This window comes from Clinocottus analis, unplaced genomic scaffold (assembly GCF_023055335.1).
Source record: "Clinocottus analis isolate CAN_PGR_092001 unplaced genomic scaffold, fCliAna1.0.p SCAF_3, whole genome shotgun sequence".
Taxonomy (NCBI): Eukaryota; Metazoa; Chordata; class Actinopteri; order Perciformes; family Cottidae; genus Clinocottus; species Clinocottus analis.
This window is the reverse complement of record NW_027176042.1, coordinates 18,397,128-18,412,550: the sequence shown is the minus strand read 5'-3', so window position 1 is coordinate 18,412,550 and position 15,423 is coordinate 18,397,128. Positions and strand designations below refer to the sequence as shown.

General features: G+C 43.7%; 1 protein-coding gene across 2 annotated transcripts in view; it reads left to right on the top strand.

Moving 5' to 3' along the window:
- Window positions 1-6,564: 6,564 nt before the first annotated feature.
- LOC137796819 (A-type voltage-gated potassium channel KCND3-like) overlaps window positions 6,565-15,423 on the top strand; it is a 75,538-nt gene continuing 66,679 nt past the window's right edge. For both annotated transcript variants that reach the window (XM_068594976.1, XM_068594975.1), the window contains exons 1-2: window positions 6,565-6,719; window positions 7,644-8,814. In XM_068594976.1, the coding sequence (XP_068451077.1) occupies window positions 7,715-8,814 (1,100 nt within the window). In that variant the 5' untranslated portion in view covers window positions 6,565-6,719; window positions 7,644-7,714. The remainder of the gene's footprint in view (window positions 6,720-7,643; window positions 8,815-15,423) is intronic.

Genomic DNA, 15,423 nt, shown 5'->3' with positions numbered 1-15,423 from the left:
TCATAAATCAGCCTCGAAGTCCATGGACCATTTACAGCGCTCATTATGGTTTTAATTAAAACACTGAGCTATGATAACGTTGCTATTTTCTGAAGGGCAATGATATAATGGCAAAAGTTAAATGTCCTCTTTTTGTTGTTGTTGTGTTGTACACTACAAGGTATCACCACATGTAATAAAGTCAAATTAACACGGCGAAGCAAGATTATGTTGTTGACAAATTCTTCACACATTTAACCCTCAATTCTTTTGCAAATTGCAAATTTAAAGTTTAAAGTGATCAAATGGAATAGTTAAGAGCCCTGTGTGGTATTACAGCTCAATTAAATCTATTTGTATTCGTTACAGGACACTGTGGCGAACATTGAGATGACTCATTTGTGTTTAGTTCTATACCGTGCACTTTAAAGGCATAGGTTAATCTAAAAGCATATGTTATTTGTAAAAGCAAAATGGTCTGCACCTGCAAATATGCAAAGGAAGCCATAAAAAACGCAACTTTCAGAAGGAGTTATTTACCTCAGAGTGCAGCGACTTTACTGCTTTCATGTGTAATTGGTTAGTTTGACACCTGCATTTTCTGGCTCCACTTAATGTTGACAAATTACTTCTTTTAAACTCCGCCACGAAGCTTTCTATTAATCATTTCAGTGAGACTCGTGGCAGTGTGTGTATTTTGTGTCATTCTCCCCCTGACTGACTCGACTGTTTTCCTATAATTTTCACATGTGATTTTGTGTAGTGTTTATTTGCTCTGCTGCTCAAGGGGTTGCCAGAGTCAAAATAATGCATCTCTAAGTGGCGGGCGTCCATTAGCAGCTGCTTTGCACAGCCCCCGGCGCGACGGTGTCCGTGGAACACTGCAGTCGATCCGTCTTTGTCTCTGCATCGCCGCAACAGGACGGCTCAACAGGATTCATGCATGTTGCGCTGGCGTGTGGTTCGAGGTTTGGATAATGAAGCCCGGGCGTTTTGCAAGTGAGTCATAAGATGACCACTCAAACACAATCAATGCTACTGGCTTTCATCTGAACTCATTTATCCACACACACACCCACAACATCTCTTTGGGTCTAGTCTGTCAGACTGATGGGCTGCCTTGCTTTTCCCTCTTTAAGATGCACACTTGTGATTTTCCACGCTTGCATTCATTCTCGATTTAGACACCACCGTCTTTCTATGAGCTCTTTCTTTTGTAAGTCTCCTTATAACCTCTCAGGCCCACTTTTCCAGCTGATCAGGCACCTGTGGCCCATGTCTACCTCATTACCTCTACTTCCTTTTCTTGACCGCCAAGTCCATCCCTATCTCGATACACATTAACTATCTATTCCTCTGTCATTCTATCTATATGATTTTATAATGGGAGGCATTGCATTCTGTGGTTTAACAAAGACGTGACATCCGCCTCTATTTTCCATTGAATCTCCACTGTATCTCTGTTGAATTGTAGTATTAAAGCATATTTTACTGATGAATGGGTAATGGATAGAGCCTGTAGACTGATACTCACCAGATAAAAAAGGACACAAAACCTTCTGTATTTAAAATATTCATGATAAATTTTCAAAAGAGCGGGGCTTGGCAGGAAGATTGCAGGATACTAAAGCATCTGCAGTCATCATGGGTCGCATATTGAGGGCTGTTTTATGCAGTGTGAGATGATACACACTAAATTATGAAACCATTGGATGTTTTTGGTTTTCATTTTAGCATGAAAAGGATTTAAAATTATTCAAGGATGGTCAGTTTAGAGGAGAAAAATAGGGGTTCACTGTAATGTTGAATTCAGCTTCACGCCAACATCAAGGAAAAAAGATAAAACTCCAAGTCTTGGAAAAAGAGTAAAAACAACAATTTAGCATTGCTGGACCCATTGCATTGCATTGATGCTTTTATCCAAAGCAACTTACATTTTGTCTCTATACACCGTAGACACAGCAACAGGAGCAATTAGGGGTTAAGTGTCTTGCTCAAGGACCCATCAACATGGACTAGCAAAGCCAGGGTTCGAACCACCGATCCTCTGATTAAAAGACGTGCATGCTAACCACTGAGCCACAGCCGCGCCCTCACAATGGAGCGTTTAAATAAAAAATTTAATTAAAAAAAGCAGAAACATATATTTTTATTCCTTGCATTCATTCTCCTCCATTTCACACAATGCAATGCAGCGACAGTTTGGTCGGTGGTTGTTTTGTGCTAGTCGCCCGGGATGTAGTCCCTATAGCCTCAAGCAGAGATAATGAGTGACCTACAAAAGTCAGGTAAACTCTCTTTGTTCTAAGTCCACACCCCTGAATGTATTAAATCATCAATCTTGTAGATTTCAGTCACAATCAATGCTGACTCAAGTGACATTGAGCGTTCATTTCGCTGTATTTTTTACAATGACCGAAAGGGCTTCCTGTCTATTTTCTGTCAGACTTCACACGATAAAAATGTCAGTCAGCTGTTCTTGAAAGATGGCAGTTCACAGCGACAGCAACGGTAGCTTTCAGCAGGAGTCGTCAATCCACATTCACTTAATGTTTATTCTGAGTCTCAAGGTGAAGAGATACAGGAAGTTTGTGAAAGTTGTGAGGGTGGTTATTGTGAACCCAAAGTGCTACATTTGTTTGACCCTTTTCTAGTCTTGGCAACCATCCAAAGCCCTCTACAACAATGGTCCCCAACCGCCGGGCCCAACCACCGGGTCTGTGGGTCCCTTTGCTGCCGGGCTGCAGAGAAAGAACGAATGAAAAAAAAATAAAGGTCAGAAAAAAGTTTTATTTTGAAAAAAGGCCGGATACATCCGTCTGCGCGTAACCTCAGACGAACCACTTGACACATGTTACGTGATAGTTACCCCAAAAATTAAACTTAAAAGTCTGTTTCAACTTGGTGTTCTGGATTAAAATCAAGACAGAGTATCATTAAGATCACCAATAAAGCTCTGGAAACCCTGCCTCCATCCTGTCTTTGTGAAGCGGGTTTAAATTAAGCTGTAGACTGGACATAAAGGTTTAATTTACGGAGTTAGGAGGACATAAACACACGCCGGGTGACGTTGGGACCGGCTCAGGGCTCCCACTAATTCGGCGTAATGTTGAGTTGTATCTTTATGCACTTTATAATTTCGTCATGCCGGTCGTATCATTTTTTTGCGTCATATTTATCGCCCACACCGTGAAGATCTCCGTGAAAAAATCGTTTGACACGAAACTGGTCCGTGGCGCAAATAACGGTTGGGGACTGTTGGCTCTACAACACAAGCATTCACACACACATTCTAACACTGGGGGGGAAGAAGATGGGTGCCGCCTGCCCAGTAGTAGCAAAACTCATTCACACTCACAATTTTGGGGTTCAATTTTGCCCAAGGACACTTTGACATATAGACTGCAGATGGAACCAGCAGTGGACGAGCGCTCTACCTCATGGACTATCTCCTTATGCTATTAAGTCTCTGCAGTTTTTTTTCTCCCTATGGACTAACTGCCACAACTGAAGTGCAGAGAGAGAAAAAAAAAATGTTTGTTTATAAGAACCATGAATGATGGGAGGCCTGACATAGAAATAACCCTGACATAATAACGCTCTGACATAACGATGATCAAACATCTAAATATAAGATCTTATTGTAGAGCTCTAATCTAATATGAGTGCCTCAGTCAAAATGAGAAACAGCTCACATAAATGGCAGCAGAGGAAGTCTGTATAAAGTTCTGTACTTTCATAGAGTCTGTGTAAAAAGGGGCTATAATTCACGAAATGTGGCTTTCATCCAATCAGCATGCTGCGACCCTGGGGCAGGACAGCCAAATGAAAAACACCTTGAAATCTCAGCAGTTGCTTTTGCTCTGGTCAACAGAGACTGGATGATGAACTATTAGAGAAATACAGATACCAATTGGTGTGTAAGATTGAAATACCTGATAGACCGTGATTGATTAGAGATGCATTTCTAAATGCCAAGGCCTGCACAGATTAAATGTAGCCTTATCAGTACATATTTGGATGATGTATGATAGAACAATTTGTTTCCTTCATATCAATACATGAAAATTGGAGCTGAATGAATCTCGACAATTTGTATGTACTGAAAAGCTATCACACAATTTATTGTAAATGAGCACCAATAAATGTTTTGTTTTCCTCCCTTTATAATAGAGTTTTAAATAGAGTTGGCAAGTTACTGTGAAACCCTTCTGGTGGATTATCAAGGACTTTAAGTCCCAGTGAAACAGAAGTTAGGCGTCTTTAGCTTCTGTACTGTGCACATATTTCCCAGTGACACAAAATATTGAAGTTGTGTACAGTTACAAGAGGGATTTAAGTCAATTAATTTGCATTTGATTGGAGCACTGGGCCTAGAGACCAGCTCGCTATGGAGCTATGGGGAACAGTGGCTACACACACGCCTCCTTTTCGGCTTCTGCAGATGCAGATTGATGGACGGATGTTGTGATATTGTTGGTTGAATTGGTTGGTAAAAGTTTACGTGGGCATCCGTCATTTTATAGGAATGTTTCTACAAAATGGTGATACTATTGCATATGTGAAATATGTCAACAATATAGGATGTCATCCCAACAGGTTTTTTTTAACTTTAATTTTAGCTTTAGAAAAATATGCCACAGTAACCAAAATTGTATCACCTCAAAAGACGTGGAGTTTAAAAAATGGTCGACGTTATTTGGTTACAAAGTTGTTTGCGTACCAGTTTCCCTCTTCTGGAAAGCATTGGAGTCTCTCTCTAATTTTCCTTTTGCAATCTTTCTTAGTCTTAGAATATCTTTCTTTTTGGAAAATTGGAAACCACTTCTGTTACCATCTCATGCAAATTATTGTGAAAAATTGCTTTTTTTTTTAAAGTTCAACTGCCACCCCAGAGGTTTGAACATTTCACAAAAAGGACTGAGAGAGGGAAAAAGATCCACAACAAAAACTGGATTATATCGGCAAAATAAATCACAAAGGTTGACTCTGCTGAAGACAATGAGCATCAAAAATCCAAATAATACTTTCAGATATATAGGCCTATATTTTTTTTAAATATGTACATGCGGGGAAAGCACTGATGTTGCTAAAGATGTATTTAGAGTCTGACTTTGTCTTCAGATTTCTTCTTTAATAGATGGATAGAATGATGGTGTGTGTGTGGGTCTACGCTTTAAGTGTATTCAGTGCTCACTGAAAAAGGAATTACAGAACACAGGAAATACAGTGCACTGATTTTAAAGTGGATAAAAAAGAAAAACTATTATTTTTCACTAAATATTTTAATTTTTCGACTACACAATGCTAAAAGACCACTGATGAAACAAAAGCAAGCCTCTTTGTGTGATATTCCCTGCAACTTAACATTTTTTCAAAGACTTAATTCATGAATATTTCACACAATGTGCCAGAACTTCGTCTGAACATGTGAACGCACTGTTAATCAATAGCCTATCTGTCTTTACACCCGGGCCACACACTCTCACTTTCTCTCCCCGCCTTTCTTTCACTCACTTTGCCTCCCTCTCTCCATCCAACGGCCACACACAAGGCCACCCTTTCAAAGACCGTCCTCATCCAGCCGCGGCGGTCCCCTGAGGTTCCTGTGTACAGACCATGCTGCCTGGGATTGAAGTGCGAGATATAGGAGGGAGAGCCAGAGGGGCTCTCTGATGACGAGGCTCTATAGGGCCCCCTTTGAAACACCACTCTCTGCTCTTCTCCAGTTTGATGATGAAGGCTTGTTTGAGAAAAAAACAATGGAGGATGGTGTTTTTTTTTCTTCCTGGTTTAATACTTTACACTTCCATAATAGACTTCATGGCTAAACAATAAAGACTATCTATAGAGGAAAAGGGGAGGTTTTAGAACAACCATGGTTCTCTAATATTGGTACTCAAAATTGGCCAGAAAAACGATGTGTTTAACAAAATGAGAAGGATGGGGAGTTATTGGGGGCCGAGCAGCTCATTGTTGCCCTCAGCCCCTCAAGAGGTTTCATCCGGTCATGTTCAAAACCCTTCTGGTGTACACATTAGGACGGGAACTCCTTTTCCTGCCACATGCAGTCAACCACAGCGAGTGTGCGATGCATGGTGACCTGTTTTTAATTGTTGTATTTCGGTTATCACTGACCCCACCATCACAAAGACAGTGGTATGTTCCGCTGCGGTGAGCAATGCACCGGCACAGTCTTGAAAGTATCCAAAGTGACAAGGTGAGTCCGTCACGTCACGATGGGAAAGTGAGGCGGAGGGGGGAGGAGGGCTGACGACACGCTGCAGGCTCCGCGAGGGAGAGACGCGCATTGCACTTTGAGCCGGATGGAGCAGGAGGAAGCGCGCTGCGCCTCTCCATCGCGCCTCACTTTACAAACACTGAAAACTAACAAAGCCAGGATGTAAAAAAAACAAACAAACAAACAAAAAGGCTAGAGAGCAGATCCCCACGTGAAGGTACACATCGCTTCTGCTGAGTGTTGTGCTCCACCAGACTGATTCGTTCTGCTCCATCGACTGCGTGTTTTTTTTTTTTTTTTTTTTTTTTGTGTGTGTGTGTGGCGTTCTGCTCGCGGTGCCGGAGTCCGCCGACCGACGAGGAGAGCGGTGCTTCATCCCGCTGGATGAATCCGAGCTCTGCCTCTCTCACTGAGGACACGGGTCTTTGCAGAAAGTCTGGATCTGCTTTGGGAGAGTTGGGATTGTGTTTCTCCCCTCCTTCTCTCTCCACTTGCATCGGTGAGTGCTTCTCTTGCGTTTGCTCCGTTCACTCAATGTCCTTAGATGGACATGTGTTGAGGTGCGTTTCAAAATAAGCATGCAGCTAAACGTAAGGTGAAGAAATAGTTAGTCAGTGTGCATTGTGAGAATAACTTTTCAGTTCAGCCTGACCGACTAACTGTATTTATTGTAAAGATATATGTATAAAGAGACAGTTTACTTCTAATGTAATGTTTCCCTGGCCGGGCGATGCCAGTTCATTCTGATGTCTAATATCGCCACCTAGATCTATGTGCTTCCTTATTCTGATGCAACAGGTTTGTTTCAGTCCCCGACAGCCAGCGTGTCCACATGTCGATCAGTCGATGCTGCTGCCAGAAGAGATGTATGCTCGTGTCTTTACTGCTGCTGTTGAACTCATACACCAGACTGTATTCACTGCACATGTAACTGTATTTATTCACATCTGGAGACGTAAGTGTGGGCTCATGTCCAGAACGGAAGTCTGCTGGTTCCCAAATGCAACTTAACAAAACTGGTACCAGCAAGCACGTTGTTGCAGGCTTTGAGCCTGATCCTAAATGATGGAGTGTGGATTGTAATATTCAGGGTATTGTGTTAAAACCAGAACAGAACCGTCCAGAAGCAAGACTTCACCTTTAGCCGCCTGTCTGTTTTTTTCCCCCCCCGGCATGTAGTTGTTGCCACACATCAGCTTTGTCCTCGAGACAGGATGACATTTTGGGTGGATTTGGACTGAAACCAAGAGAGAGTGACTGGAAATTTAATAGAGAAAAACTCATTTGGAACTCAAAATGTCACGAGCGTCACGCTGCTCATTTTAGTGCCGTGACGGCAAACACTGATAATTTGCTTGAACATCTCGTGTGCTGATGTTTTCAGCTTCATGTTTCCTCTCTTTGGCTCATATTTACCCCTCAGATGTCAGTGGATGTTGAGCAGTCTCGACTCTGAAGGCGAGGAGGACTACTTTTAAGACTCTGCTCTTCACGATGGCGACAGTGGCAGGGTGGCTCCCGTTTGCCAGGGCGGCAGCCATTGGCTGGATGCCCGTCGCCAACTGCCCCATGCCAGTTGCGCCAATGGACAACAGCAAGAGGAAGGACGAGCTGATAATCCTCAACGTCAGCGGCCGTCGCTTCCAGACCTGGAGAACCACTCTGGACCGCTACCCCGACACCCTGCTGGGCAGCTCTGAGAAAGACTTCTTCTACAACGAGGAAATCAAGGAGTACTTCTTCGACCGGGACCCCGACGCCTTCAGGAGCATCCTCAACTTCTACCGGACGGGGAAGCTCCACTACCCCCGCCACGAGTGCATCACCGCCTACGACGAGGAGTTGATCTTTTTCGGCATCATCCCCGAGATCATCGGCGACTGCTGCTACGAAGAGTACAAGGACAGAAAGCGGGAGAACATGGAGCGGCTTCAGGACGACCAGGAGGAGAACAAGGACATGAAGCTGCCCCACATGAACTTCAGGGAGACCATGTGGCGTGCCTTCGAGAACCCCCACACCTCCACCATGGCGCTGGTCTTCTACTACGTCACCGGCTTCTTCATCGCCATTTCGGTCATCACCAACGTGGTGGAGACGGTGCCCTGCGGTTCCACCGGCAACCAGAAGGACATGCCGTGCGGCGAGCGCTACACCGTGGCGTTCTTCTGCATGGACACCGCCTGCGTCATGATCTTCACCGTGGAGTACCTGCTGCGCCTGTTCGCCGCGCCGAGCCGCTACCGCTTCATGCGCTCGGTGATGAGCATCATCGACGTGGTGGCCATCTTGCCGTACTACATCGGCCTGGTGATGACCAACAACGAGGACGTGAGCGGCGCCTTCGTGACGCTGCGCGTGTTCAGGGTGTTTCGCATCTTCAAGTTCTCCCGCCACTCGCAGGGCCTGCGGATCCTGGGTTACACGCTCAAGAGTTGCGCGTCGGAGCTGGGCTTCCTCCTCTTCTCGCTCACCATGGCCATCATCATCTTCGCCACCGTCATGTTCTACGCGGAAAAGGGCTCCAGCTCCAGCAAGTTCACCAGCATCCCAGCATCCTTCTGGTACACTATTGTCACCATGACAACGCTGGGGTGAGTAATAGACATGTGTACACAGTCGCAGAGGTAAATACATGCGCATGTAAACACCTTGAAGCATCTTTTATCGCATTCTGCTGCGCCACATAAAAGTTTTCTGACGCTAATAGATGCACTTGATGCATTTTTTTGGTTTTTGTTTTGTTTTGTTGAAAATTGAATAATTTATGAAAACCACTTTGAATTTCAAATGAGCATTAAGACAGCCGGCCCCCATACTTCAGCACACTGCAGCTTATTTGAGGCTGCCAGTGTGAGTAATGGTGGGAAGTGTGGCATTTATCCACCAGCACAATCACTCGTGGCATTCTGTCTGCCTCACCCGGAGCTCGCCAAATTAGGAGACAGCGGTTGAATACATACGATGCATGTGAGTGTGAAAAAGATGCTCAGATGCTGTGTGTGTGTGTCTGTGTGTGTGCGCGCACTAGTGGCTCCATTGATGAAGCGCTATATTTCATGTTTTTTCTCTTCTCTTGATTTATGTTTTGCTTTCAAAATCATTTTTATCCCTTTCTTCTCTTTCGTCCCTCGGAGAAAATGATGTACAACATGTCGCCTGACCCAAGACGCAGAGCATAGGCGGAATCATTATGATTAAATAACATGGCTGTTGGAAAGGATCACGAATGGCCAGCCTTATCATAATTATCCAATAAACTAACGCATCTTAATCATGTTTCCACCTCTGCGCCCATGTGACATTTAGATGACACAACCCCTCCCCCTCCCCCCTGTTATCTTTGTGTGAACAGCGGGTTCAGTTTGATTGTTTTACAGAGAACATATTAGCTGCCGTACTGAATTTCTGTTCTCATAATTGGGGCCACACCAGAAGCTCCACGGCACGGGCGTTCAGGGTGGGAAGTGAATGTGACTGCATTGTAGAGTCGTCTCTCTCTCTCTCTCTCTCTCTCTCTCTCTCTCTCTCTCTCTCTGCCGTGTGTGCGCCTGGAGTCGAGGTGTCCCATGAGATCTTCTTCGCCACCTTTTATTATGATTCCCCTCTGCTCTTAATCTTTCACACGAGCTCGCTGAGGCTCGGTGCCATGAACGGCACGGTGAACCTGAGTGTGTTCCCGAAGTTTGGCTGAGTGAAGAGTTATGAAGGCGCGGTGGAAGAATAGTTAGGATTTCCTAAAAATCTGTTTTTCTCTCCGGCACTCTTTTTTTTCCGGAGATGAAGCTTTGTATGGAAATGCCAAACTGCCTTTTGGAATAAAACGGCAGGAGGCAGTTGGTGGTTTCACCAGATAAAAAGGACAATAGGAATTGTAATTGAATATCTTTGGACCAAAAGTCAAAAGATATTCAGTTTGTAGTTTAATGAAGGAGAAGGAGAGAAAAGGAGCGTTTGAGAAGCTGAATATCATTTTTTTCCCCTCAATGAATGAAGTGAATAATTCATCTGATTTGTCTAACTTCATTACTCATGCTGGTATTGTACTCTGGCCAGCCGGAGCAATTATGGCATCTAATGACTTTAATGTTAGTATTGTTTTAAGAAAACCTGAAGATTATCATGAAATCAAGCCCCGTTTGTATTTGTGGTTGTTCACCATTGACATAATGCTTTCACTTTGGCTATCAAACACAAAATATCCTCTCATAACATGTCCTGCAATAGCCATTCAATACAGTTATATTCTATATCTCTCTATAATTAATTTCCCCAGCAGTAATGAATCTATTCCTCTGCTGGATTTCAGAAGCTAACTGTGACTGAAGTCTCAAGGATTATAACTTTAGATGTGAACATATCCTTTTAACTATTACGTAATGAGGATCTACAACGCCAGAAGAAAAAGGGAAATAAAGACACTATATTTTTTTTTGAACCGATATATATCTCTCCGAAAAGGTCTGCTGACTGAGAGCTTTAAAAGCTGTTACTATTATGTCAAAAGCGCTGTGTTTTCTGCTGTGTTCATTACTGAGAGGGATCTGCTCAGAGACGAAGAAACACTAGACAGAAACAATGCGTGGGCTGTCATGCTGCACCTCATTTGACCCCGAGCGAGACACCTTTAAGTATCTTTAGTCTGCCTGTTGTGAGTGACATGCTTGGCTGGCCGAGCTGAAACAATCTTTGCTTTTTCTAAACTGACCCAGAAGTAGTTATTTCAGTCATGTCTTCTTCACGTTATGATCAGTGTGTCAAAGTGTTGTCTTGAAATGGAAATCAAATAAAAAGTCAAGCATGGATCTCCAGACCAGAATAGCTCTTGTTGTCTCTGTGCAGCACAAGGGCTTAAAAGGATGCCTGACCTTACCTGTTCTACAGTGTGTGTGTGTGTGTGTGTGTGTGTGTGTGTGTGTGTGTGTGTGTGTGTGTGTGTGTGTTTTATAAGAGCATCTTTTGTATCACACATACAAAAGGATAGAAATGCCAAGGTGAAAGCATTATGTAAATCGTGAACCCTGAACAATTTGTTTGAGTGTGGAGTCTTTATGTCCAACACACAATAGGCAGCAGCACTGAGAGTCCATCTAAAGATGTTTATAGCTAACCAGGACAGACATCAACAATCAGAAAAAACTATCAATTTGATGCATGTCCCAGGCTCACACGATGAGAACGTGAGTGTGCAGCGGTCAACGTGGCCTCTCCGTAGAGCCACACAGGGCGGCCGTGGTTGGAAACTGTAATGGAGGACTCATAGAAATGTGGTTTGAAAAGAGGAGTGGACACTGAGTCTGAACATGTTTTCGCTCAGATTTAGATGTGAGATAGTTGAGGTGCATAGGGGGCATAAATATGTGTAACAACGGGGTTCAGAATGTTTGGGATTTGATACACAAACTGATCAATAGGGATATTATGAATTGTCACTTTAAAATGAATGGGCATGATATTTGTTGTATGTGCTTACAATCTAACTATGACCGGCACAGTATTGAGCAGTTTATAGCACTGTGTTACCTCCTTTGATCAAAACAACAACATAATCCCCCCCGACTAACTAAGAATAAATATGTAAAAAAACAAACAAACAAAAAAACAGGTTCAGCACAGTGTTTGATATGTAGAACTCCAACCCACACAACCAAACCAAAAGCAAGCAGGTGAAAATATAATATATTGAAATCCTGGTGCTTGGTCCAGGATGTGCCCCTCCTCTTAAATAGAGCAGTAAGAGAGGCTAATGTGTACCTGAGTACAACAGCCAGCAGCTTCTCATGAGGCTCCGCTTTCCCTCCTGCCTGTCGCCCGTCAATCTGTTCACCTGCTGAAGGGACATATGCTCAGGTGATGAGGTCACCAATAAACCATCTGTTTATGCACAGAAGAAGCTACATGCACTGCAGTGCACACAGTACATAAAACAACCCAACTGTTCATCCATTAATCCGTTTTTCCATATTACAAAAAACGTGGTATTAATAGGGTACAAAACATACTGGAATGTGTTTTTGGCTGAACACCATATGTTTTTTTTCAAATATAATTCTTCAAACCAAAGTGAATACGTCACCAAATGTTACTTCGCCTATACCTAACCCAATTTAAAGAGGGACTCAACCAAGTTAGTATTATTTAGTACAGTTTCTAGTGCACTTTTATAAAGTTGAGGCTTATGAGAGGAAGGAATAGTGAAAATTTATGGAGCGTAGGTTGAGATATTTCGACTTCCCAGGTTGAGTCTATAAATCACTGGACCGTGGACACTGGGTTGCAACATTTATGGCGACCAATAACACCGTGTTCATAAGCACATGTTGGCATTGTTTTACAGTTGAAATATTGAATAATTTCATGACATCAAGGCTTACTTTTGTTACGACACACACGGCCTTGCGTCCAGCTGGTGAAACGCGTTGGCTTTGATGGCAAATGCAAAACCAGATGTTGATTTCTTTTGACGCTGGATCAGGTTCAGTTACAGCATGGGAGCAGCGGAAAACAAGAAGAAGCAGCCGCAGTGGGCTGTTCGATGAAGAGTTGCAGGCGACGCGCTGCACACCTCCCCCCTTCTCAACAAGTTAGTTAGAAAACTCTGTCCCGGCTGCGTCGTCCATAATGTGTCCAAGTGTGGCCTCTGGCAGAATCACACACATCCACACACACCAAAAAACCACACGTTAGTAATTGTGCGAAAAGTTTGCAAGCCTTAAATCTTTTCAAGTTTTCCATTTTTTTTCCTGCCACTTGGACTTTAACAACATGAACACATTCTGCAAAGACATTCTGCGACATTGTGAACATGTCAGCCAGCTGACTGTACAGCCTGCTAACATTTTGATCAGATATACGTCTTAAAGATCTCACACACGCAAACACACACTCATCCGTATGCTGATTCATTCACACGCACACACACACACACACACACACACAGTCATTGCCTTTGATCCCGTCTCGCCTCCATGTCCTGCCTCTCTGCGAGCCCTCTGTGTCGGCATGAGCCCAGACAGCGCAGCGCGGCAGTAATGGGCTGGAGCTGACGGAGGTGAGGAGGGGGAAAGGGACTGACTGGCTGTATAATCAGCCGCTTTCACTGTCCAGGAACACGGGGTGTTAAATCAACCTCAGGTGGCTGATGAAAGAACCTGGATTGAATCTCAGCGAGGCGCGCTCCCCGCGGCTGCCGGCCGGCGCTCGGCGCTGTCGGAGGCGCGGTCACCGGCGTCCGTGGAACAGGATCCGAAAAGATTGATGAGGGAAGGAGAAAGCCCGCTCTCCCCCTCGTCGTCACCCCCCCCCCCCCCCCCACCACCACGAGCGTCCCGGAGGAACGGCTATTTTGAGAACGGGCTCGGTGTGCGAAAGGGAGTTATCTGTTTTTGTGTTTTTAACTTTTGAATCGGACACACCGATGCGAGCTCGACGGATGAGAGCGGCCGTATTTCGCCTGCGCGCCCGGTGACCTGGAAGGTCGGCTGGCCTTCATTCAGCGCTCCCAAGCCTCCCACGCCTGTAAAAACATTATTAACTCAATAATAAGAGAAATATTAATGAGGTGTGCATTGGAATCTGACTCCGGTGTTATAATTAGAGTGATTCTCCCAGTTGTAGAGTCCTGGTCCTGGACGGAGGCTTGTTCTGTGGAAAGTGAGAGAAAATGTTGTTATGCATGTAGGTCATGTTCCCATCTCTGCCTTAATCAGTGGCTATATATAATCTGCTTCTTTCATCAGAGAGACTTTCAGCTCGCTCCCCTCTGCGTTCTCTGCTCAACGTCTCTATTAGTCTGTGTGGACTTGGCCTCGGGGCCGGAGGCAGGAAGAGGGAGGTCAGGCGACGCTGTGCCTCGGGTTCACAAAACCTCGGTGGTGGAAAGCAGAAGGAAGCGACGATGTGAGGAGGGCCGGACAAAACTTTTCTCTTTTTTGCCTCTTGCTTCAGATCTGTTTCAGCGTCCGTAGTCATATACTGTGTGTGTGTGTGTGTGTGTGTGTGTGTGTGTGTGTTAATACATTTGTGTCTGCAGTCACTCAGTGAAGTATAAAGGAGAAGACACCGTGCGGAGGAAAACCGCAGCGTCAGCCTTTTGAGCCGTGCGACAAGAGGCCTTTGTTATTGAGACTCCTGTCCGTCTGAAGCAAAGCGGGACGTTTTGCTTTTTTGGTAATTAGTTTTGAGTTTTGTCGGGATATTGACCTGCTGATCGAGGTGTCGGCTCAAAAAGAGACGTTGCGGTCACGATGAAGTGTCATTTTACTCCAGACGGACCTGTTGAACGGAACCTTGTCTGAGTCTGTTTTGGAGTCACAACCATTGAATCAATCTTCATCGATATTCAACAAAATGTTTAAAGTTCACGGAGCCCAAAGCGATTCCATCACATGGCTTGTTTAATTGGAAACAGTCCGAAACCAAAATGTATTCACTTTACTTCCCTGTGATACCTTGTTTTCACTTTATAAGACGTTCTATAGGGTAAAATAAAAGAAGAGTACTTCAACTCCACCCATCCATTCCTTGTATTATTGTATTGAATATATATATATATATATATATATATATATATATATATATATATATATATATATATATATATATATATATATATAAGTATATTTTATCAGCTACATTATATCGGGTGAAATTCACCCGTTGTTAGTGATAGTGTGACTATTTTTAACGTCTGTGTTCTGGGGTTAAGCAGTGAGTTTGGTGTCAACAAAGGAAGTTATAATCTCAGTCCTCCGGTTCGGATGAAAGGTTTTTTTTAACTCTAGTCTTAGCGGCACGCGGCTCTGGATGAAGGGATTAATTAACACGGGGTTGAACAAAGCATCTCTTGTTGGGAGTTAATAAAACGTCTTTGAGTATTTTAGTTTTAAGCATATATGTAATATCTGAAGTATCCTCTCTTGATTAAAATATGGTATATCATAGTGTGAGCAAAAATTGGCTCGGTGGTTCTCTTTTGATTTGCTTGATATGCAAATTATTTTCCAAATGTGCTGGATGTATTGTGTTTACAGTTAATAATGGATAATTGGGAACAGAAGTGAGGCGTTTTGGCCTATTAATTCTGGAATGACATACATCGTTTTGTTAATAATTGAAGATCGTTGCGGCACGCTCAAACAGAACTGGGATGTCAAGCTGCATGGTTTGTAATTGGGAATGTTCTTTCACCGCATTTCACAAAC